The sequence below is a fragment of the Drosophila eugracilis genome, unplaced genomic scaffold (genome assembly GCF_018153835.1).
Source record: "Drosophila eugracilis isolate 14026-0451.02 unplaced genomic scaffold, ASM1815383v1 contig_2155, whole genome shotgun sequence".
NCBI classification, from domain to species: Eukaryota; Metazoa; Arthropoda; class Insecta; order Diptera; family Drosophilidae; genus Drosophila; species Drosophila eugracilis.
Genome location: NW_024573039.1, coordinates 1064384 through 1089591, shown reverse-complemented (window position 1 = coordinate 1089591; position 25208 = coordinate 1064384). Strand labels below are relative to the sequence as shown.

Sequence of the window (25208 nt, the reverse complement as noted above, 5' to 3'; positions counted from 1 at the left end):
CGTTGCAAATTTATTTTCGCCTCGTACCGAGTGCAACATTTTCGCCCAAAACCTTTTTAACCGAAAAATGTTTCCACAAAAAGGGAAACTTTGTGTAATTTCTGCAACAAAATAAATTCTGTGCCATTGGTCAGGAAATTTTGGCCAAATTTCCGGGGAAAAACCTTTTCAAACACACACACAAAAACCTAAGCAGGGAAATAGTTTTGCCAGTTTGGCTTTTGTTTTTCCATGCTAATTGGTACTGGGAAATTAAGTAGATCTCTGTTTTTCCATTCGTCTATTTTGGGAAATGACTGGAATTACGGAAAAATGTTTGTCTTTCAGATGGTAAATTGTCAAAATTTCGCTATTTCAGTGAGTGTTAGAAATAAATCTGTAAACTAGTAGTATCTTCTATCAAAACATCGTCTGTTTTGCCATTGAGAAACTTGCAGATATCTTTTCAAAATCTGACATTGCCCCCTGGGCGTGGTAAGAACAAGATGTGTAAAGTATTTTTGTTTTGGCTGCAACAATGGTGCCCAAGTGCCGGGCTATATGAGCTGACTTGAAAGACCGCATTTTCTTCATCTTAGCACATAGTTAAAATTTAATGAGGAAACGAGTTTCCTAAGGTTCTCCTTAGTGCCAGGGAGTGCTGGCAAAGGGGGGCGAGGGCGGTGAAAAGTTTCAGTTTACAGGGCCTTGCGGCTTTTCGCAGCTTTTGCCGCCGCTGCAGCAGATTCAGATTTTCGCGGGTTTCAAAAGCCAAAATAATTCAAAAATTCCCACGAACGAATTTCCGTGAGATTTTGTGGGGTGTAAGGATGGGAAGGAACGCCTGATTAAAACTGCAATCCGAGATGCCGAGATGTGCAGCAGCAGGAAAAACAATTTCTATTTTCGCATAATGGGCTTCGTCTGGCGCATAGCAAGCCATTGCCATGGCCATAATAACGGCTGCCAAAACCCAAAATACATTATGAATGTGTAAGCAGAAGTCTTAATTAAATTTAATTTTGTCCATTGAGTTCGAGAACTTTCTGTTCGAGGCTACAAGGGTGGCCCCTTATAGTTGCAAAAAGTTCTTCAACTCGATATTGGGTTTCCCTCTTTTTTTTCAATTTTTTGCAGAATTATCTCTCGGCTTGGAGTGGGATTTCGTATGGAATTACTGTGAGAATTTCCACTGGAACTGGAATGGAAAAATAAGCATTTTGAAAGGCGGACAACGGCTTTTCCTGGCAAAATGCAGTTTTCTAAGAAAGGTATTTCTTTTTTATAGGGAAAATTGGAAAACCTTTCTGTTGGGGCTTTCATTAAAAATGAATTTGTGTAAAAAAATAAATATTTCCTTGAATTTTTAAGTATTTTTAATGCTTAAAAATCTGTATTCAATTATTTTTATCATGAAAATATTTGCTTTCTCTGTTAGCCTTGACTATCTTTGGGTCTTAACTGCAAATTAAATTGGCAAAAAGGTAATAAAATCACGAAGAGAAAAGACAACACATAAGGTGGTCCACGAAAGATTTGCGTTTTAAAATCGCTATGAAAATGTCAACATTTCCCAACTTAAACTTAACCATTTCGTAAACTGCAAACCTTCTACTAAATATCTGACACATTGACAAAGAAATTCGAAATGTCAAATCAAAAATTATCGACAGTTCAAAAAGCAAACGCTACATGGGCCACCCTGTATAACTTAATATTATTTAAATCAAAACTGCCTTGCTTGGAACATAAACTAACTGTGATTTTTCCGATTAAGTTTGCCTTTAAAAAATTAAATATATTTTTAATAAATTTATCTGCCTCTCAATTTCCATTTTCCAGCTTAAAAAAACGGAATTTAAGCCAGATTAGTGCCTTGCTTGATTTTGTTTTTAAAATAATAACTAAATCCGCTTTACAAATACATCAAAATCACATTAAATTAGCAACAAAGAAGCTTAAACTTTTCTATTATTTAGTTTTATGTATTAAAAACTAATCCTTTTGATACCTTCCCTCATCCTTTGAAGGTTGATTCCCTATCAAGATAGTGCAAAATGACAGCCATGAATCTCAGCTTAATGACACGAACTTGAAAACCAATCCAGAACTTGAGCAATAGCCACCCACCAATCTTGTTAAGCCGAAGCTATGACAGCGGTTGATCGATGGTGTTTGGCCAGGAGACCAGAAAACCAGGAGACCGAGATCTCACCCAGATAGTGCCACCTACCAGGACCACCTGGGACCATTGTGATGCAATTAAACGGCCCAAGGCCAATGTCAATGGCAATGCCAATGTCGATGTTGTTGCATCAAGGATAATGCAGGATGCAGGTTGCACAATGCTGGATGCTGGATGCGGGAAATCAAATCGGATTCGCAATGGGTAAAAAGGCAAATCGAATGAGTGCAATGTCAACAAGAGCCAAGGTCGACAGCTCTTTCTGCCCCGCTGCCCCGCTGCCCCTGCTCCTTCATCATGGTTGAGTAATTTACTGGCTGCGGTTGAGTCGCCACCGGATGCGGATGTTAATGCAGGATGCAGGTGTCCGGCAGAAGGGTAAGAGGCTGGTTCAGGAGTCCTGCATCCCTTAATTGCATTGCCGTGTAGCCAACTGACCCTGAGACCCACTGACCAGTCATTTCACTTCCTAATTGAAAACGAATGCGGCGTAGTCTCTCCTCTCCTTTCTCCCCGTCGCTAATTCGATTTATACACTTGTCAGTCCCGCCAAGTGGATCGAATCCCGCCTCAAATACATTATTATTCCAGCCGCTATTCATCAGTTGCTGCCACTGCTGCTGGTTAGTAATTAATTCATTTGGCCCATGTCCCCGTGATTGATGGGCGGTTAGCCGCAGTGGAAGTGTCAAATGCCAAAACGGAGAGGCATTTCAGCGAGCTCAAATACCCGAACATGCACCTTTCTTTGCAATTATTCAGGCGAATCTCGATTGGCGGGGGCAAGTTAATTAGAGGTTGATGGTTAACGGTTATATTAAACTAAATGCTTGGGTGGTAATTGGGGGGGTGGAAGTGATGGCTTTGGAATAGATAATCTAATGAATAAATGGAAAGAGTTATGTAATTAGCTTGGAGTTACATTAAATTCCCTTTAAGTTTTGTCTTTTAATTTGGAATATTTACCAAAATTAAGTTCGATTTAGTTTTAGTTTAGTTTTAATATTGTTAAAATTCAATCAAATAAGCAAAAAGTTAAATTTTTAAGCATTTTATTGAGTATTTTCATGCTAGAAGTCCATATTAAGTATACGTAAGCAACTATTTATTTATGTAAAATATTATTAAGCAAGTTTATAATTTAAGAAATAAACAAAAAACTATCTAAAACTTCAAACAAGCTTAATCTTTATTAATATTTAGGAAAACATCATAGGACAGTAGCTCTTTTTTGGTTCTAAAACTAAAAGGTAAGGCAACATTCCTGCAAATTTCTTCACATCTGCCCTTTAAAGTTCCCTCGCAAACCTTCCCACTAAATAGATCTAATTAGAACACCCCTTAAAACACCAATTAAATCATTTACTACTCATTACTACCCCTGAAATTCTGTATAATCCCCCTGCTCCTAACCCAAACACCATAATTACTTAATTTCCACTAAAATCGAAATAGAATTTGGCTAAAGATAAGTCAGCTGGGCCTGTTACTTAATCCACTTACAAGTACAGAGAGAAATGCTAATCCCAAATCTAACATCGCGACAAAGGTAGGTGGCGTGCTCAAGTATCGAGTGCTGGGTATCGAGTACATTGGATATTTATGTAGTTGCCACCTCAGATACCCAAATCTACTTTGATTTTCCAGGGCCAGCGTATTGTTTTATTGATATTAAGTGCGTATTGTGGAGGTCTGGCTGACGTGATTTGAGGAGGGTCTCGACCATTCACTCTTGCAGTTAGGAAAGTGAGTGGAGTCCTTGAGAGGAACAAGCCTTGGGGTTCTCCCAAAAGAGGGGTAGGGATATTGGTCTTTGGTATTTAAAAAATTTAATCATTTAACATGCCTAGCACAGCTTGGATTTTTGTGATGACAATAACAGCGACTCTGATTTCTACACGGAGAGAAAATGAAGGTACTTAGGAGGTAATTTAAGAGTTAATAGTTAATAGAGGTGAAAATCGATAAAAACCTTTAAGTAACTTATTCATTAAGGCATAACTTATTGTTTCATAAACTTAGTTTTGATTTTTTTAAATTTCAATGCGAAGTTTTCCAATCATTTTTGCCAATTTTTGACTTACAAATATCAAATTATTCTATTTTTTAGTCTTCTTTTTCCTTAATAAACCTTTTATCAGTATAATAAAACTTAATTTAAACTGATTTTAATGTTATAGAGATACAGATTCCCTAATTAAGTAAGTTTAGAGTAAGAACAGAGCTCTACTTTCAGGATTTTTAGACCCTCTCAAAGATCTTTCTAGTCACTTTTTAGTAACATTTTCTCTCAGTGACTGTCCATCCATATACTCCGCTTTAACATCCACTTGCCAGCTGAATATTTTGCTTGCTGTTTTTATTATTTTGTTTTTGTTCTCCATTTATTATGCTGGTCCTTGCTGTTTAGAGGGACATTAAGTATGCGCCCGAGTGGCGCAGGCAGCATCTGCAGCATCTGCTCTTCGTATTTGGTTCTGTTACTCTGTATAGATATTGTGTGTTTGTGTGTTCTGTTTAGAGAGAGAGAGAGAGAGAAGAACCCCTAAGATCAACTACCTGTGCGGCGAAGGGAACTCCTCGCCGGTCTCCAAGTCCAGGAGCAGCTCCTCGCTGTGGAAGCTAACAGAGCGACGCAAACTGTCGTAGCCGGCCGAAGTCACCTCCAGCTGTGAGCTGCTAAGATTTGGACTGCCCAGCGATGAGGATATTGATGATGATGGGTGATTCGGTATTTGATTTTGTGGCGGCGCCATCACCGGTGTCGAGAGTTTCGAAGAGCTTGAGCTCAGGCCACCCAGTGGCAGGAGGTCCATTAACTGTGTGAATCGTCGGCCCTGGCGCTTGTGGTTGGTGTTAATGTGGATGACGATGTTGGTGATGCTGCTACTGTTGTTGCTACTGCTGTTTGGGCTTTCAGTTGGCCAAATAAAATATCATCATCATCATCATTATCATTAACAGAAGCAACAGCCGGACAGAGATGGAGATGAAGAAATTACAGAAAGTTTTTGGTTTTAACACGTGTGCGGCTGGCTATGTTTGTACGTGGCCGAAATGGGTAAATATATATATATAGGGTTTAAAATATGTATATAATATATATATATATTTATGTACATATTCCACCTGCTTGGCTGTGTTTGTCTCAGTGTATTTGATTTCATTTGATTTCGTTTTTAAGACCCCTTCGAGTTGTTTTTTATTGCCGCCAAACAGAGGCGTCATATTTAGTGTTTTTTAGTATTATACATATATAAATATATAGAGAGAGATTTATCTGTTTGCTTTCTTTGTTTGTTGTTTATTTGTTTGTTTACTCTTCTGCCCCGCCCCCCCCTGCATGTCCTTGTCTATGCGTGTGTGTGTGATTTTTGTGGCATTTCGGTTTTTACGAGCTTTTATTTTAATGCGTCATAAAATGAAAAGTTTTTCGCTCTTTTCGCATGTCTGCCTTTGTACACAAAATGTTAAATGCTGTTTTTTATTTCATTTCGTTTTCGTTTTTGTTTTTGTTTCTTTTTTTTTTTACATATTTGCAGAGTTTGGTAGCTTTTTTGGGTTAATCTGTGGGGGGGTGGAGACATGCGAGGGTGATCAGGAGAAGGGGTAGCTATGATCTGCACTTTGAGTTCCTTTGCGCTTAATTAGGCAAAGTATAAAGTTGGGATTACGGGGCGTATGAGTTATTTGCATATACACTTTATACATTCAACTTGAGAGGGATATAAACTTTAAACTTTCCATAACTGATATACTGACCATGTAAGTTAAGCTGATTAATCAGCGGTTATCGCTTGTACATTTTTCATATATTTAATTTGATTACCCAAAAGCCTTTGTCTGGCCAATCAAACACAATTTTAATTTCGTTTCCGCTTTCAAAATGAACCTATTGTTCGCGTTATTAACAAACCATATTTAATACGGATATTTACACATGAGGTCAATAAAATGGCACGTTTATTTGTGGTTACCATTTCCCCCTTACATTTTTTTTCGATTTAATTTTAATTTTAATATTCCAACTGATTCGTCAAACGAGGCGATTGCGCTTTATTTTATGTCAAGGAATATTTACTCGGCAGTGTCAATAAACTTAATTTATTTCCCATCCGCCAATGCCCTTTGGCCTTCAATTTATTGCTATTTTCACACACAAAAAATAAGAAATATTCAAATTAAAAAAGTTACAAAAAAGCAAAGTTAAGTTTATTAATAATAAAGAAAAATTGACAATAAATGTGAATTATTAAATTACTTTATGTTTAAGGGTCTCTCAAGCTCAAAGGCTCAACCCACGAATGTTTGGGAAGTTTTCCGGAATTTTCTTTGGGTTTCTTATGACGAGATTTATGTGCGTTTCCGGTAGGTAATTCCCTGTGAGTATGTGTGTGTGTGTGTGTGCGGGGGATATTATTTTTATTGTAATTTAATGAGTTCTGAGCCTAGGGCAGAAATTGCTTGGGTGGTGGCTTACGAGGCAGGATGTGAAGCTTCTTCGTGTGTGTGGAAAAAACCCATCATCAGCAGCAGCTGAGACAGCTTACCGTCTTCCAGCCTTAATCACTCAGCTGTCTCCTCCCACTCAATCCTGACCTAACCTGACCAACAACGCCCACTCGGTTATGTTGTTTTCTCTACGAAAAAAAAGCGATTTTGTTTGCCTTATGAATTCCAAATAACTGAATATGAATTTTCAGAAATAACACGAAAATTCCACTTAATTTCCATCAATAATTCTCACTTAAACACGATAAGTTGGCTTTTTATCTATGAACAAAAGGTTTCACGGCAAACGCAATTACCTTAATTTGTTTACCACAATGCAGGGTAAACAATTTGTCAATGTACTTACACCCAGGCCTCTGGCACTCTCATTCAAAGTTCGGTAATGAGGTTAAAGTAGAGTTTATTTTATTATTTCAGCTTGTCAAGGGTTAAAGGTGGTTGGAAAGTTGAATCTATATAATAACTGATAGATAAAACACACTCTTTATAGTTTCTTAACCTCAAAACTGTCTTCTCCCTTAAATACTTTGATCATAAAGCAACAGACTTCATTAACGAATAAGAATCTAAGACATATACATTCCTATGTAGGCATTCAAGTCAAGGCTCTGAGTGAAAAGAAAGCACCTGTATGTAGAAATAAAAGTAAGAAGGTAAGGTGAGTTCTCGTGCATGTAAATCAATAAGCTATCAATTACTTGGCCAGAGTAAATATTGATGTGAACCTAAACGAGTGTGTTTCGTTCGACGCGTGTCCCTGTGTGCGACACTCTGTTTATTAATAACTCAAAAATGCCAGCCGCCTCTGCTGCTGCTGCTGCCGCCTCGCAAAATGGAACAAACTTGTTAGCCAAGCTGAAAGACTTCGGGCCGCAAAGCGAATTTCCTGGTAATGGAGTCCGATTCTATTCTACACATACATATACATTTACATATACGCACTCATTAAATGGCAATTTATGCGTTCGGGGCGCTCTCATGTATATTTAACGACAGTTGCCTGTTTATGCCCAAAAAACGAGAAGACCAAACAGCCAAAATGAAACTGTGAAAAGTGAAAGTTTCTCGAGCACTTGAACTGCAATATCAACTTATTGATTTCCTTTGCGAAGTCCAAACTCTAAACCAAAATCCATTCCATTGGCTAACAACAGGTTGTCTGTCTGCCAAAAAACAAAAAAAACTTAAAAACACTTGACTTAATCACTTTCAAAGATAACTTTATAATTACTTTAAGAAGTTTTCATATCTGCTTAAAGCATTAAAACAATTTCGTGGCTTGGCTTCTATAAACTTAGTTCATTTGCAAGTTCAACTTGTTAAGTTTTCTAAAGAAAATGTCTAAGGAAAGGTAAATGCCGGAGTTAATCAAACAAATTTAAGATATTTATGTGAAGGGAAAAGTATATTTAACTGATTATATGGAAAAAGAAATAAACTATGAGAACTTAAACTGATTTGGAACGTCCAATTCGCATAGAGATTGAAGTGCTGAGCCCGCATAAGTAGGCTATGAATTGTGTCCTGCCAAAATCGAAGAAGACAAAAAGAAGAAAAGGTAAATGCCGGAGTTTATCATACAAATTGAAGATATTTTTTTTACAAAAAGTTAGATCTAAACTGTTTACACTATAATTATATAGAAAACTAACCGATTTTCCATATAAACTATAAGAACTTAACCTGATTTGGGACTCCCAATTCCCATACAGAGTGGTGTGCTGAGCCCGCATAAGTAGACTGTGAACTTCGGTTTGGGCCTATTCCAATTCCCTTACTGATTGGAGTATCTAGCCCGCATAAGTAGGCTATGAATCTCACCCTGACAGAGTCCAAGAAGGTAGAAGGTAGAAAAGGTAAATGCAGGGGCTTATCAATCCAGTTCATCATATTTCCTACGAAAGAAAGGTGTGAACTAATCCTTAAACTCTAATTAGACAGAGAACTAACTAATTTTCCACATAAACTATAAGAACTTAAACTGATTTGGGACCAGCAAATTCCCATGCTGAGTAGAGTGTCGGGCCCGCATAAGTAGGCTATGAACTTCGGCCTGCCAAAGTCGAATGTTTCCGGTTTTAATTATGTTGGTATGCCCAGAGGCCAAGAAACGGTGCTGCTCCACTTTCGGAAACTTTTTCCCCTCAGCCTGGAAAAACAAATGCCACCGAACCGAGCTGAGCAAAGGATGCGCGGCAGAGTGTGGGAGAGACGACTTGTAAGGAGCAGTTCCAGTCAAATTAGCAAACATTTTGGAAAATATTTACGCTCAAAGTCTTCTCCTCCGTCAATTGGCCAAGCCCAGCGATCAAATGAGCCGCAGCTGTGTACACAGGATTGTCTATATATATATGTGAGTATAAATGTGTGTGTGTGTGTACAGGATGTCACATCCTGTTTGTGTATGTGTGTGTGTGTGTGTGTGTGAGAGAGTGCCTTAAGGCATTTCGGTTAGAAGTTGGAAGTTTGCCGTGGCCAACTTCTTCGCAAAATGGAGGGCAGTGTGACGGCGAGGGAGCGGTGCTGTGTGCCAACCAACAACTTAGAAACAGCTTTGAAAAACGACAAAGTTGACTGACTGCTCTGTGTTGTGGTTTGCAATTAGACTTTCCCTCAGCTTGGTTACATTTCAATTCACGAAACACAAAAAGGCAGGGAATGGAAAACCAGAAGAAAAGACGAGCTGCTACCTGGCCTACACTTTAGTATCTTTTTCTCCTCCCTCAGCTAATGTAATCCAAAGCTTTCCTTTTTTGATGAGTCTTTAAATTAAAGAGATTTATCTGATATTAACTAACAAACTTTAATAAACAGCCTGAAAATGGAGGAAAAAACTGAAATTTAAATGCAGCAAAAAAAGAAAACAATGAATAAATTAGAAACAGTTGCCATTTCGCCTTGTCAACGACTGCTAAACCGCAAAGCCATATAATTGCCGCTGGTTAATCAACCAATGTATATCAATAAAAAACCAAAAAAAACAAAACAAATAACAAACTCAATCTGTGGCACAATGGGCCATAAAGAGGTTGCCACAAAAATGGGAAATGAACTCGTGTTCAATATTGATATTCACGATGACATGAAAATGATATGATGCCAGCCCAATTTGCACTTCAGTTTCGCAGCTGACCCGGCGATTGTCACGCATCAAATGCAGCGGCACGTGTCCCTAGCCACGCCTACTAACGCCCAACCACGCCTTTCTGCCACCCCTGCTACAGCTTAGCAAACGCTTAGCCAAGAGCAAAGTGTAACAAAATCTGTGTGCGGCAGCAACATCAAGTAGCCGCCACCGCGCGCCCTCACATTTTCCCTTTTTATTTAGCTGTTTTTTTTTTTATTTGGTGTTGCCTATTTTCCTCCTCTTTTCGTTTCCGCTTCTGCCCGGCATGTTCGTGTGTGTACTAGTGCGTGTCTGAGCACGTTAAGTGTGTGTGCTTTGAAGTTTTTTCTATATCTACATACAAATACAGATGCGTGCCCTCCTTTTTTTTCGGCTAGTGTGTTTGCTTTGCGTTTTGTTTTGTTTGCGTTAAACCAAAAACGCTAAAAAGTAAGAAAAAAGTAAAGGAAAGGAACGGGAACGGGAAGGGCAGCGGAGGGAGTAGGCTTCTCTGTGGCAATACCCTTGCTAAATAGAGTCCCCAAGCTAAGGGGGAAGCTAACTGCTGGACCCAGAGAAGTCCTTCATAAAACTGATTACTAAAATATCAAACTAAGATCTAGATGGCCGAGAAGGTGTTCTTCTTTTCTCATAGTTATGGTAAGGATATACCATTTTGGCCTTCTTAGAATGCCAAGAAGGCAGAGTCTGTTTGCCCAACTCTGAGTTTGAGTTTCAGCTTAAGTTTCTGGCAGAACTTGTCATGTTAACAAATTAGTTTGGCTTTGAATGGGAATTATAAAGTGATGGAAGTTTAAAAATGAAAAATTTACTAATTTTAAGTTAAATAAAGAAATATTCAAATTATTTACTAAAATATAAAAGAAAAGAGAATTTTTTGGCATTTTCAAACATTTTAAATCGCAAATTTTCACATTTTTGGCTAGTTAAGGCTTTGTAAAATATAAATTTTTCTTAATTTAATAAACTTCTAGACTTTAAACTTCTTTTTCTGCCCTGTAACGGGGATTTTATTAAAATTGGTCATCTACAGGAAACAAAGAACTCAAAAGCACTTGAGGACACTCGGGCAATGCCAGCGATGGGTGGAAACTTGGGCACCTTGTGGGAAGCTAGTGGCCTTCCATAGGTTACACTCAAAGAAAAAGCTGCCACCAACATGTTTAGTAAGGAACTAAAAAAGGTTTATCTTTTCCATTATCTTTTCCTTCAAACCAAAAAGTTTCTTAAGCGGATTTATAGCCTAATCTATAACATTAAGTGAGATTGTTTCCTTATAATTTCCTTATAAAATTTCTCTCAGTGCTTGACTAAACCAGAAACGAAAGCTGCTATACACCCCCTTCTTACCCCCCTACCTTGCTATCGAGTTCTTTGTGTTGATTTCGTTTCATGTTTGCATTTTGTTTCGTTGGTTACTTTCCATTTCTTTGCCTTCGTTTCGTTTCCTCTTTGACTGGCGGCCAGGCAGAGGCGATGAGGGTCAGTCAGAGCCAGGAAAGGCAGAACTCGCCGGGCTTACGACAGACTGGCATTCCCATGTCCTAGGCCAAACAAATTAACTTACGCCTATGGCTTAAATGCGGGCAAAGTTTAATGCTCCGTTAGGGCGCAATTTTGGCTTAGAGCGAATTTAAGCCAAGGGAAGTGGAAAAAGGACGAAGTCGGTGGGTAAGGCAATTGCATTTCGCTTCAGTCGCGCGTCTAATTTGCTATGAATACAAATTGAAAATTGATTTGGAAAATGACTGAAGTAACGACATATAAATGGAAACGATTTGCCAGGTATTCGTGTGCCAAAAGACAAATTTACCTGCCTCTGTTTTGCTTCTTCTTCTTCTTCTTGTTGTTGTTTGTTTTTGTTTTTACTTTTTTTTTTTTTGCAGCCCTTAAACTCGGCGTAGTATTGATTTTGTTGCTCTGACCCAAATCCAGGACACACGAACGGAGGTCTCCTGCTCCTCGTAGCATGCATAATTCACGCGCCTTAAATTGTGCTTCAACCATGATTGAAGTGAGTGGTGGGAAGGGGTGGGGGGGGAGGGGTTTTACCACACAAAACTCGAACTATACCTCAGGTATATACCCGTATACGAGTATATATATATAAATTAGTTTATCTTTTGATTTAAATTCCAATTAAGTCTGCCAACGTTCATTCTTTGCATTTTTCGGACATATTTACTTTGCCATTGGGCCACAGGGCGTATGTGGAATGTGTATGACTTTCTGTGTGTGTTTGCTGAGTTTTATTAGTTTACCCATGTGATCTGCCAACAATGGTAGTTTCCAGCCATGCAAATGCACTGGCCCAAGTCAAATTGCTCTAATTAATCCAAAACCTTAAACTGAACAAATTTTTATGAAATTTATTTTCTAAGGTAAAATGGCAAATGTTTATGCAGTTTGCAATAATTGTTTATTATTTTCTTGACTTTAAAGGATAAACGTTTTGAAAGCAAGAAAGACATTTCCCTTTGTGAATTTTACAATGATTTTTGTGCTCTTGCAGAAGGCCTGTCAAGGCAATTAGTAGGCGATGAATAATAATAGTAAGTTGATTTAATGAAAATCTGAAATTGATTTGTATTTATCTGCATGAGTGAGTTTGTGACAGCTACTTTTAGGGGGAGTTTGTAATATTTACACTTCATTTTTAAGTTTAAACTTTGTTTATAGAAAACCTTTCCCTAATAACCCGACTAACCCCCTGAATTACTAACCAAAACTATTCCCCAAATCCACAGCAAACTCTTTCTAAATTAATAAACCCTCCAATGATCGCCTCTAAAGTGGTTTGATTAACTTTTAACTTATAGAAACCTTAAATAAATAAATGTATTTATTTTTTTTGTGTTAATTTTCCGCTCTGGTTTTTCAACTTCCGCTGCAAACCGGAAGCTGTACAACCGCTCATTGCAAACGAAATGAATTCAGAGGGTTGTGAGGGGGTTAAGAAGGAACGTGGGAAGCCCCTGAACACACACTCTCACACACACACATATGCTGACTATGATTAAGGACTAATTATGTTTGCACTCGTGTTAAAATGCTCCACGCTATCATTACATCCGGTTAGGTGGGTAACTATTTGCAGTCGGTAGAGTCCCAAGGAGCAGGGATATAAGGATATAAGGGTAAGGTAGCTCAGGCAGCTATCTTTCTGATTTTAAGTTTAAGTAAGCAGCATTTTCTCAAGGAGAAAGTAAAAGAGGGTGTTGGTTAATCTATGGAGTAGTTAATAGAGGCAGTAAAACACCGCTAAAAGAGCTCCAAAACTAATTTATCAGTTAACATTCTTAAAGACCAAAAACTAAAAGGAAACCCAACTATGGTTGGGTTACAAAAATCAGCAGCCTTAAATACATTTACTTAGCCAGCTTTATTCGAATGTTGGCCATAAAAACCCTAATGACAGATGCCTTTAGTAGCCATAAGCTTTTCGTCAGCTTAACGCCGAAATTAGACACACTTGGCCAAGCGAAAATGGCTAATAACTTTTATTTGGCATGGCTGAGAGCGAAGGGTCGAGCCATCTTTATGACATAAGCCCAAAAGGACCAACGCCTAGGCGTTAATATCTTTATGGCCGAAAATCTTTAATTGCCCAGAACACGAAAGTAGGGAAAAGAAATCAATTGTTAGCTAGGAGTTAACTTCATTTACTGTCTACTAAAAGTACACCTAAGCAAGGGCCTTTAACGGAATGCTAAGATCATGAAATGGTAAGAAAGGGAAATTGTAATTTGCCGAACAGCTGTGTTGGCCCAAGGATGAAAAAAAAAGGATTTGCCATAACATTTTCATAGCACACTTGGCAGCGTCTTTAATTGCCAGCATCTAAGGCCAATTCATTGCTGGCCCTTTAAGACTCATCCCTGCTGCTGTTGCTGCTGTTGCTGCTGATGATGTCCGGACAGGACCTTGGATCCTGGCTGACAGGCTGAGCTTTTTTTGGACAGCTTCCGCTTGGCAGAGTTTTAGCTTTCGCCTCTGTTCCTGTCTCGTTGCTAAATTGTTGCTGAACACTAATCCCTTTGAGGGCTTTGCTCTCGCATATCGTATCCAAAAGCGATTATGCAAAAATGCGAGAGGTCAGTGCGGGGGTAGAGGAGTTATTGTGGAATCCTGGGAATCCTGGGAATCCTTCGACTCTCCTGGTATCCTCGCGTTGCAACAAACTATTGCTTTTTTGTTGCCGTCACATAATTAAATTCAAAATGCGTTTAATTATGAGTGCCGTGTCGTGTCGCCCATGGGAAATAATAATGGAAACAACAATATCAACACACACACTAGCACACTAGCACACACACACCCACACTCACACACCCACACAGAGACAATCGCGCGTTGATGCATTGCATTTTAATGATGCTGCTCGGCTGTTTGCTGCAGCATTGCTCCAGTTTCATTCTTTGCTTGCCTTGTTGCCCCACCTCATCTCTCCTCTCTTTCATTTAACGCCCACCATCCACCCGCTGGCCAACAGCCACCCACAAGGTCCTGCCACCGCTCTGCCCCCCTGCTCTCTCTTTAGCAATTTGATTTCAATTTCGACTTTGTTGTCGTTGATTATGTTCCTCGGAGTCAGCCTCAGCCTGAGGAGCAGCCTCAGCTTCAGCCTCAGCCTTTCCACTTTCCACTGTTTTTCTCAGTCATTTGATTAGTGCGAGGAATTGCGAGGAAGGATAATGAAAATAAATAGCAAAAAGTGTCGATGATGAGATTGCTTTTGTGGTCCATCTGGGCTGCCACACTCTGTGTGTATGGGTCGGTGGGTGTGCGTGTGTGCCTGTGTGTGGGTTTGGAAAAAATACAATGTGGCTATTTCTGTGACAAATAATAGGCTTAAGGCTGGAATAACTGCCTTTTCCCAGCAAAATAACAATCTCTTTGTGGGTGTTTTTTTTTTTATAACAGGCATAAAATTTTACAAATTTCAAGCTTTTTTTGGCTTTCCAATAAATTTCACAGGGGAAATTGTAAGGGGAAATGGTTTCTAATTTGACTGTTAAGGGAAGTTAACTCTGTTTAAGGGTTAATCTTTAGTCTTTTAAGAGATGGTATAAGCTTTGTTAGATTATTTAAAGTTAATAAGTCAGAGCTGAAGTTCTTTTTTAGCTGAAAAATCAAACTAAAATCTGTTTCTGGGCCAACAAAGCTAAGATAATTAATTTAAATTAACTTCTTGTAAGGGAAATTTACGAGTATTAGGTTTGGTTTTTTGGGGGAGCTACATGTTAGCATTTTGCTTCCCCTCAGCTTGCTCTTTTAATTGCTTAGGTCTCCCCTTCTTTCCCCGTAACTACTAATTGTAGAAATAAATATTTAATTTCTTGCCTGGCTGGCACCTTTCTTCTCCCTGTTTATTTTTTTGGCGTGGATTTCACATCTGTATTTGGCTGGGCTCACTCGAGGTTTTTAATTATACGAAACAGAACAGAAACAGTACAATAAAAACACACACAAAACACACACGCACACACACACTGGCATTTGTATGCCTACAACAAAAAAAAAGAGGAGAAAGGAGAAGAAAATTTGGGCTCGGGAGGATATGATGGCGCCACTTGGCCGCCATTGTTGTCGCGCTAAATTGCAGGACCCTTCGCCCTTCTTTCTCTGCTTCTTGCCACAAGGGCATACAATCTTCTACCTCTACTTCCCTGCTCCTCACATTTATTTCAACTTATCCACATGTGAAGGGAATAAAAAATGAGAAGAAGATGAAGAAGAGAAGAGAAAGTGCTGGGAAATTTCATCCTGCTGCCCGGCTTGGCTTTCACGACTCCATGGCTCAGCCGTACGCCTGTCACAATGGCAATATGCAGATGTCTGGCAAACCCTTATGGCCTAACCGCCGCCCATGCCAGGCCATTCCTCCCTCCTCAGCAGAGACCTCTTCAACGGCCGACAACGTGGCGTATGCGTACCTTTTTCATTTATATTTAAATGTCACCAAAAAGCCTTGCGAGGCGGCAAAAGGAAGCCCAGAATGATTTCTTTTTTTTTTTTGGCCTGGAAGAACCTTTATTAATTAAATCACATAACCAAAATGTTTTAAGGGTTTGGCGGGGGGGTGGTAAGGGTTACCCATCTCCCTTGCCCCCTTCCGAAGTGCCAACACCAACATGTCTAATGGATTAAATTCAAGATTTACAAACATCCTTTGGCTTGGGTAAGTAATTAAAGTAATTATGGTTTATGAAAGCAAACAATCTTCTTCTATGACTGCAAGTTAAGGCGGTTTTTCTTGGGTTTTCTCAAACGTTTATTTGATTGAGAAAATCACACAGTTAAGAAGGTATTTCAAGTTCAAATTTTCCACAAAGGTTGCAAGAATTTCATAGAATTTCTCCCTCTCTCTCAGCTTAAAGTGGAAAATTCAGGGTGAACTTCTCTCATTCCTGCTAGAGTATATAATTTCCCATTTCCCAAAGTTGTCTCAAACATTCACAAAACACATTTATTTGATTGAGAAAATCAAAATCAAACAATTAAGCTGTTGCCTCAGTTTACACACTGATATGGCATTTCCATTTCAGCTGCTAGGCCCAGAGAAAGTAGTTCACAGAAAAAAAGGACAGCTTGATGAAAATTCAAAGGACATGCATAATTTTTGGAATGGCTTTCAGCTGGAACATATTTGATGTGAAATTATGGCAGGTCCTAGAAGCCCCAAAGTGCGCAAAGCCTATCAATATCGAGCCCTTGGGAGCGGAAGTGAGGACAGAATAGAACTTGATTCCCAGGCATTAGAGAGGCAAAACAATTTAAGAGAGAGGCCCACTGAGCCTGCCTGACGGGTTGCAGTCGTTCATAGAGTAGAAAGAGGAGCAGGAGTAGCAGGCAGTAGAGGACTATCAGGATTAGGAGAAGGCTGAGAGGACGTGCATGTTCATTCTGTACAGTGGAAGCTCACTTGGGCGGCCTGTTGCATATTTCATGGCGCCTCAAATGAAGCACTTAAGCTGACAACATCTCGAGCGGCCCAGACATGGATGCCATCGAAGTCGGGGGTGGGCAGGGGGTGAGGCACTTGAAGTCTCATCGGCTGACTGACAGTGGGGCAAAGTTGGCAACTCAAATTTTTCAAGTTTCCTTGTCTAAGCCTATCTAAGTTGCTGATGTTTAACAATATTTAAGATGTCTTGAAGGTATAAGCTTTACTTCTAGATTAGTTTAGATCAGATATAGAAGATATATCCTTTAATATATCTTGTAAAGAAACCTCTACCCAAGGCAGAATGTAACTCCTTTTCTATCTTTTAGAAACACCATCTCAGTGACTTATCCCAAGAAGAGTGAAAGTCTTCTTAGAGACAAAAATGTAGCAATATTTAGTTACTAATTAACTACTAACTCACTACTCTTAACCACTGTTAGATTTATGAAATTGGCTTTGGCACATCGGAATGCGTTTGTGGGGCCTAATCCGCCTCGGTTTTGGGGCAACACTTAGGCCCAACATGGAGGACATGTCGCGGGCTTATAAAATAAGTATCTCTCTGTCAGTCGCAGCTGCAGGATCTCTCTGCCAGGCAGTCAGGCAGCCAGGACAATACATTGAAGGATAAAGGAGCAGGGAGGAGCAGGGATGAGCAGGAAGAAAAAGTAAACCGAGAAGCTTTTGATTATATTTTCGCGATACTAAGTAAGGCATCTCCATAACGACAACCACAGATACAAGTTAACCGAAAACGATTGAGAACTTATGTACCTAAAACGTTTATTAATTTTGCATCTTTAAACTTTCTCACATGCGAATATTTAATCAAAGGAGTGGAGTGAGTCAATCAGCAAGGATAATACAATCAACTGTTTAATCAAAGGGAAACTCGATGAAGCATTTAAGATTGAAAGGCCGGCTTAAGTGGCCAGGCCACCACCCTCTGCCTCATCCATAACCTCCAACTCATCCTGCAGCTCATAAGTTTTCGATGGGGCCATCGATTTTTTTTTTTTTTCGGGGACAGGGAAAGAGTTGAGAAATGGCCATAGGCGAACGCCAAAGTTCACTACGAAATCATTTCATCAAGAAATTGGCCTCTCTACTTGGACCTCTCCTACCCTCTCCCCTCCCTCCCAAAAAAAAGGAAAACTTAAAATACAAAAAAGGAAAAACAACAACAATCGAATCCAATATAAGGCCAAGGGGAATAAGAACGGCAATAAATGAAACACGAAGGCGGCGAGGAAAACAAAAACGAAAAGGAAAACTTTTAAGTACGCTATTAATGTTTAATTCGAGTTATTTAAGTTGGGCACTTAATTTAGCCGGGGCCCCAGATGCGACTGGAATGCCTCCGATATAGTTTTCCTCTCTCACCAGTCCCTAAGCCAATTCCTATTCCCAGGATCTCCTCGACTCCTCGACTCCTTCTCCTCCTTCGCTCTCTCGGTGCGTGACCTTTTCTTATTAAATGTTAATCATAAAAGCCCAAACCAAATGGCTCCGCCTCTGCCATCGCAATGCTGAATGTTGAATGGTGAAAATTGAACTGAAACGGGCTTATCGCCTTGTCTGCCACGCCCCCTCTCTCCTACTAAACCCCATGCTTCTAATCTCCGCCCACAAAATGCCCCCGTTTGGCCAATGAAGTTGTCTTATAATCCGGTAATTAATTTCTGCGGTCTCCGGAATTGCCATGAAGTGGGGAGAGGGGGGAGTTAGAGGGAGGGGGGGAGGAGGAGGGGGTGCTTCGTCTAATGAAAGGCAATGAAAGCGGCCAAGTGACAGGATAACAAATTAATAAACTTTCGGCTGCGGCAACAGCTCGTGAAATTCGACTAGAAAGCCCTGCCATTGATCATTGTAGTCAACTGGCAGCCACATGCTTTTAGTGCACTGAAAAAAAAACATAACTTATTAAGTTGTAAAAAAGTGGTTTACGTATTGGGTAAAGCTAACATGGCCAGAAGGCATTTTTCTAGATTTTTATTTGTTCTTTAAAATGTTTAAAAATTAAATTAATAATATTTTTATCTCTTTTTTAGGTTTTTAGAGCTTTTAGAGAGAAACAAAATGGTTTTTTAAAAGTAAGATATATTATTTTTTAGAAAAAATACTAGCAAGATAGATGTTGTGGTTGGACAAGTACTATTAGGGCCCACTGTACAACTTTTATCGCGAAAAACAACCTAACTGTAAATATTAACCATATACTCTTATCCCTTTCTATCATGTAAGTTAGCTTAAAAGATCGTTATGTATATACATCCGTCTCGCTCACAGACAAGCGAACAGAGGGATGAACAAGAATTGAAAAGGGACTTGGTTTTTGACTCAAGAAGAGTGGTTGAGATAATAAAAGACATTAAAGAAAAAGGACAACAAGTAGGGAATGTTATACTTTTACAATGTTAATTTAAACGCCATAACTATAGTAATAATAATAATAATAAAAATATGACAAAAATGTGCATTTACTTTATAGATATTTTATACTTTTTTAAAAAATACAAATATTTTAGGATTCTCCAAAAATCGTTTCTCTATATATCCATCTAGTTTTTAGTTCTGAAAGTAAAGTTTCTAATTATAAAATAAGTTTACGACAATTTCTAGCCTACAAATGGCTATTTTTCAGATTTATGAAACTCCTTTTAAAACCAACATTTTCTTGATAACTACACCAAAGTTTAAGCCAAGTCCTCTAAGAATTTCATATTAACTATTAAATCATTATTAAACCATTATTAATCCTTTATTAAATCATATTTAAATATGTTTCTTGGTGTACTCCTACAAGTATAACTTTGGTTTTGCAAAATACTTTTTACAGAAAATCAATCATAAAAATTCTCATATTTAGAAACTCTCTTTAAGATCAACTTTTGTTATTCTCTTTTTCCAAAATTATAACCTAAATCTTTGAAAGATTACCCTCATATTTATATTCTCTAACTTAACAATAAAGGAAGACATTCTTCCAATGTATTCATATAACTTTTGGACCTGAAAACAAAGTCAGGATAAAGTACTTTTTACCAAAAAACCATCCCAAAAATATCTAAGCTGTTAAACTCTCTTTAAAACCAACATTTTCATAATATTTCCAACAATTTTTAAGCTAAATTTTAGAAGCAATTTGTCAGTTTTGTGACTATAAAATATCTAAAAATAATTACCCAATGCATCCACATAACTTTGGCTTTGCAAAGACCCGTCTGGAGATATTACTTTTTACAGTAAAACCATCCTAAAAAATACAAAATAGTAAAATTCCCCCTAAAACCAATATACTATGAAGCTATTTATCGAAAGTATTAAACTAAATCTTAATAATTTATATTTTTTTCCAACCATTCAACATCCAACAATATTTTTCCCATGTACTCTTATAACTTTGGATGTTGGATCTGCAAGTGGTGTCTGGGAACAGCAACGTTTCATTGGGTCCGAATTGTTTTTGACAGGCAAGCTGTTGCCAGCGTTTCGGCATCGTAAAAAATGTCCTTGAAAATGTGTCAATTTGTTAGGGCTGGGAAAAGGGGGAAAGGGGGGGGAGAGAGAGAGAAATGCAGTTGGAACACCCTGGCCAAGCATTACCAATACAAAATGAGCTTTTGGCACTCGGGGCGGGGCTAAGGACACTCGTCGAACGGAACATCTGGTCTAATTAGACTGGATATGAATTGCTTGACATCACATTGCTATATTTTCCAGGACATCAAAGTGTCCACAGACGCTCAAAGTTGAAGTCAAAGTGGAAGACCACAATGCATAAGGACTCTATACAAATAATGCCGAGAATTTCTCATTAGATGGGAAACTCTCATTGTCCAGGACTTTGAATACTATGATAATGTCAAAGTTTTGTAAAGGTTTTTATATAGGTTTGCGTCATTATTCGGGGATTATTGGCTCTGGAAGGGGTTGGAAAAAGGTTGGAATCTTGGCAAGCCATCTTACTAACTAAGCTCTTTTGCACTTTGATTTAATCTAACAGATCATGGCTGTGCGACCATTGCCCAGAAGGTGCAAAAAGCATAGAAAAAACATCCTCTTCTAAGATATGCAAACTGGCAATCGAAAGATTTAGTGATTGGAGAAATGCTACTGGCAGATGGCCAGGTCAAAGAGCACACACATCTGGCTAACTGGCTAGTGGAAACTGCAACTGTTGGCAGCAAAACCACCTGCAGTGCTTTCAACTTTTCCATTCCTCCTTTGGCCAAACTGCACAAACAAATTAACAAAGAACGTTGCTGGCAAGCTGAAACTGAATCGAAAGCGGAATCGGAATCGGATGAGGATGAGGAATCGGAAGCAGTAGCAGTAGCAGAAGCAGAAGGAGAAGCACAAGCAGAAGCGGAAACGGATACGGAAATCGTCCAAGCAACAGGCAACAACAAATGATAAGAGGCGAGTGCAAAACAGCAGCTGCAAGTGACGCGGGGACAGGACTCAAGGATGCAAGGTGGACTTGAGGATCCAAGGACTCGAACGGCAACACGATGGAATAACATTTGTTGCGCTTTGCTCTTTGCCCGGCCTGCCAGTCGCCATTCGCCATTCGCCATCAGCCATCCGCCATTCACCGATGTCCTTTTGTGAAATGTCAATCGCTGGTCCACCCAATCCTTGATTCTCCTCCTCTGTCGTTTATATGAGTTTCTTTTTTTTTTTCCTTTTTCAACCTCTCCCCACCCAACTGGCCACATTGTCACATGCTCACGCTCCACGCATTCAGCCTAATCGATAGCAATCAATACAATTTGTGGGCGACTCCAAAAACTGTTGCACACACTCCGGGACAAAGGAACTTGAGACACGAACGGTGGCTTGAATTTCACCTGGCAAATTTCACTTTAAGTTGAGCTTTAAATATATATATACTATATACTATATGAGAGAGTAAAGCCAATTAAAGAAGGAACATGAAATCACGATTGACTCGCCACAGGTTGCGGGTTATTAATTCAAGGCAAAAACCAAAGCCAAACAGATTTCATTCTTATTGGGCAGCCACAAAGCGAACAAAGTTCTAGCAATCACATTCATATCTATTTATTATGCCACATTCCGTCGGCCATTTCGACCACCTACCAGCTGTCTATTGACAAAAATCCACAGTACAGCGGTATTTTGGTGGCATGAAACTTTATTCTTTCTTTTTTCCAGGCACCACATGATGCTCTTTCAGTGGTTTTAGCCAGCAAATTCCAAAGGTTTTATGTTTTCCATATAAATTTTATGTGTTATTGTTAAAAAATTACTAAGTTCTCCAGTTTTTAGTTGGTAGAAACTCTCCATCTACAAACTAGCCAAATCCTTGAGATTAATGTTTCACTTTTCCCCCAACAGGTGGCTACAACCCTAATAACCCACGATCGAGTTACAAGATCGCAGTGAAAGTAACTCAACCTCTACAGGCAGGGTGTGATAATAAAGCTAAAATCGAGAGAGAGAGAGAGAGAGGGCAAGCTAAACGACAAAATTTCAATGGCAATTTATTACCGTTACCAACGTCAACCGTATCTTTGTATGTGAGTATCTATGTGATGGGATGGGGACATGTGTGTGTGTCTGTATGTCAGCTTTTGTGCGTCGTCACACAAAAATCGATGGTGCGGCGACCAAAATAAAGGCCGAAAAAACGGCAGAAAAAAAAACACAGAAAAACAGAGTCCAACAAGTTTGTTAGTATCTATAGTTAACTTATTTCAGTTGGCCTGGTTAAAGATTTGTCTAGCCAAAAAAGCGAGAAAAAAGACGGCTTGGTAATTAGTCGATAATTTCACAGGCAATGCACAGAGAGCGTTGGGCTTCTGCCGCTGATTTTTCTGCATCGTCTGCTGTGACGTCAGTTGGTTACCACCAATAGTTCGGGCTGTTTGTATGGACCTGGCTTAAAGTGAAAACAGGACCGCCTATACAAAAGATGTCTGTGCCTGACTACCAACACAATGGCAATGGCAGCGCCAGATTGGCATAAAGTCGCCCTTTGACATGGGCGTTGCAGCGTAATATCCCTGGGAACCTGGCAAAATAACACTCTTTTAACGAACTACTCAACTAAGCCAAGTCAAACGAAGGACTTAGTGCTAGTCAAACAGTTTTGGCCAGCTATGAGAGGCATAGTTGGTATGAAAGTTGGTAAAGAAGGGTAGTTACTAGGCATATTCTACAGCAACTTTAAATGTTTGTTAACATTTCTTGGTATAAATTACTAAAAAAAATAGACATCAACTTTAGTATAAATTTCTGCTGCTGTTTTCTTGGAAAAAGTGGTAAAAAAAAACATAAAAAACAACTTTTAGGTTTATAAAAACCACCAACTATAGTTCTCTAACAAACCAATAACAATTTCCTACAGATTAAAGCCAAGCTGTAAGACAACGCGTCGTATACTTAATGCGTATACATTATTACCCTGCCCTCTTACAGTAAGTAACTAATAAAAAATAGAGAAAAGCAACTGGTCGAAAGGGTATTAGATACCAAGATCCCTTATGCTAAACCTTGTTTCTTGCGGTCGAGGCTATTGTTTCCTTTCATTCGAAGCTTTTTGTCGCCTTCGTCGGTGGTCCTAAGTAAGGGTAAGATGCCCTTGTGGTATTCTGGCATGCGTTCAACACCGTTTTGTGAATCCCGTCACGTTTCTGGGTTTTACTTCAAACACCATTTTGGCCAATTGCTTCCTCTGCCAGCAAAGAAGGTGGTCGCTCCTCCTCTGCCTCTGTTCCGCCACTCCCTCGAGTGGCCCATTGAACTAGTTCGATGTGGTTATGTTTTGATTTCTAGATACATTCGGGTTATGTATTATATTTACTTAGGTAACTATCTTTGGATACTCTAAGGGATTACTATTTCCGATTTGTTATTAGTTTCTTTCATTTTTAGATGCCATTGTTTAAGCTGGGAACATGGGAAAAGTCTTTCATAGTGGTTCCTAATATCAAAGTTCAACAGCGGGGCAACCTTTTAGGTTTCTTTTTGCCTGGCACCGATTCCGCTCCGTTCCACTCCAATCGCTTCACATGCATGTCCATGTCCATGTCCCTGTCCATGTCCACATCCATGTCCTTGTGCGTTTAATTGTGGCTCTGTGTGTCTGTTTGGCGGCGCACTACAGGCAGCAGGCAGCAGGCAGCACAGGAGTGTAAGTACAAGTAGTCAAGGGCACGTGGCGGGGTCAAGTTCTGGTTTCTGCTGTTTCGGATTGGTTGGTCCACTGAATGCCAATGCCAATGCCAATGCCAATGCCAAAGCCCGCTGGGAACTGAGAGAGCTGGCATTTAGTATCCACCAACCAACGGTTTTAGCAACCGTAAATCACTGGTCCAGAGCTGTTGCCATAATCGCAGTCACAGCCAGATTTCCAGGATACCAGGAAAGAGAGAGAGAGGAGGGACTCTAACTATTGATTAGAAATCACATTCGCATTTCGCATTAGCTTCCTGTTTGGTCAATTGAATCCGATTCAATTGTGTGAACAGTTGATTGCCACCAGATGTCGATTTCCATACTACATTCTGCTCTCAGTGCTCTCACTGAGCCGGCTTAAGTATACCTGCTTTCGAGTTTGATTTTGATTTTGATGCCAAACTGAGGCTGGCAAAACTTTATAATACACAGGCGGCCAAAAAGATGTTCAGATACACAGATACAAACTGAGAGGCTGGGAAGCCCATAAAGTTTGTTTCAGCCAACCGAAAAAAAAGGGTTGACGACGACAACGGAAGTCGACTGCCATTCACGACTATAGAGAACATTTTTATCAGTGATCCATTGGATTCAGCTTGGATATTTACTGCCTCGGCACAGGCCCACGCATCTTTGGAATCCTCTACTTATTTTTCCCAGGATAAAAAGTGTGTGTGCTCATCCAGTTGGCAATTCTGGGAAACAATTGGGCTGCCTTCATTTGTAATCTTCATAAATAAACTGGATTACGGATATGTCTTATCTAGATGTTGACGGATTGAACTTCCTTGGGAAACTACGTAAGGCGAGGTGAGTATTTTGGCACCTAAAATGTATCCTTGATTCAGAAATTTAACATTGATTGGTAGTCATTGGCAAGCAATGAGAAATATCACCTTTAAAAAAACTTTTCCTGGATATTTGCTACCAAAATTGTTATAAAGAAAAGCCAAGACCAGGCCAGGTTCATCAAAATATGCAAAGCAGCTAATAACTAATAATTTCCATTAACAATTTGGCAGGGCTGAACGGTAATGACAATGCGAGCAGGAGCAACAAGGAGGGGGGGGCGGCTCATCTGGCAGCCAGCTCACGTGCCATGTCCAAGCCAGAGGCTCATTGTCAATTCCAAAGACATGTTAGGTACTCAGGAAAGAGGGGAATCCCATCCAGTATCTACGAGTAGTAGTATCCAAACCAAAGCAACCTTCGCCAAAAGATATTCTCAATGCTCAGCCAGCAATAAATCC

At 39.4% G+C, this 25208-nt stretch overlaps 2 protein-coding genes across 2 annotated transcripts in view; both read right to left on the bottom strand.

The window, feature by feature from the left end:
* LOC108110116 overlaps positions 1-25208 on the bottom strand; it is a 58111-nt gene that overhangs the window by 30422 nt on the left and 2481 nt on the right. The gene's annotated exons all lie outside the window — the stretch shown is intronic.
* On the bottom strand, positions 4650-23834 carry LOC121530043. The gene is made up of 2 exons (XM_041818381.1): positions 23734-23834; positions 4650-5077 (listed from the first exon to the last, which is right to left on the bottom strand). Exons 1-2 carry the CDS (start codon positions 23832-23834, stop codon positions 4720-4722), a joined length of 459 nt encoding a protein of 152 aa, XP_041674315.1. The 3' UTR covers positions 4650-4719.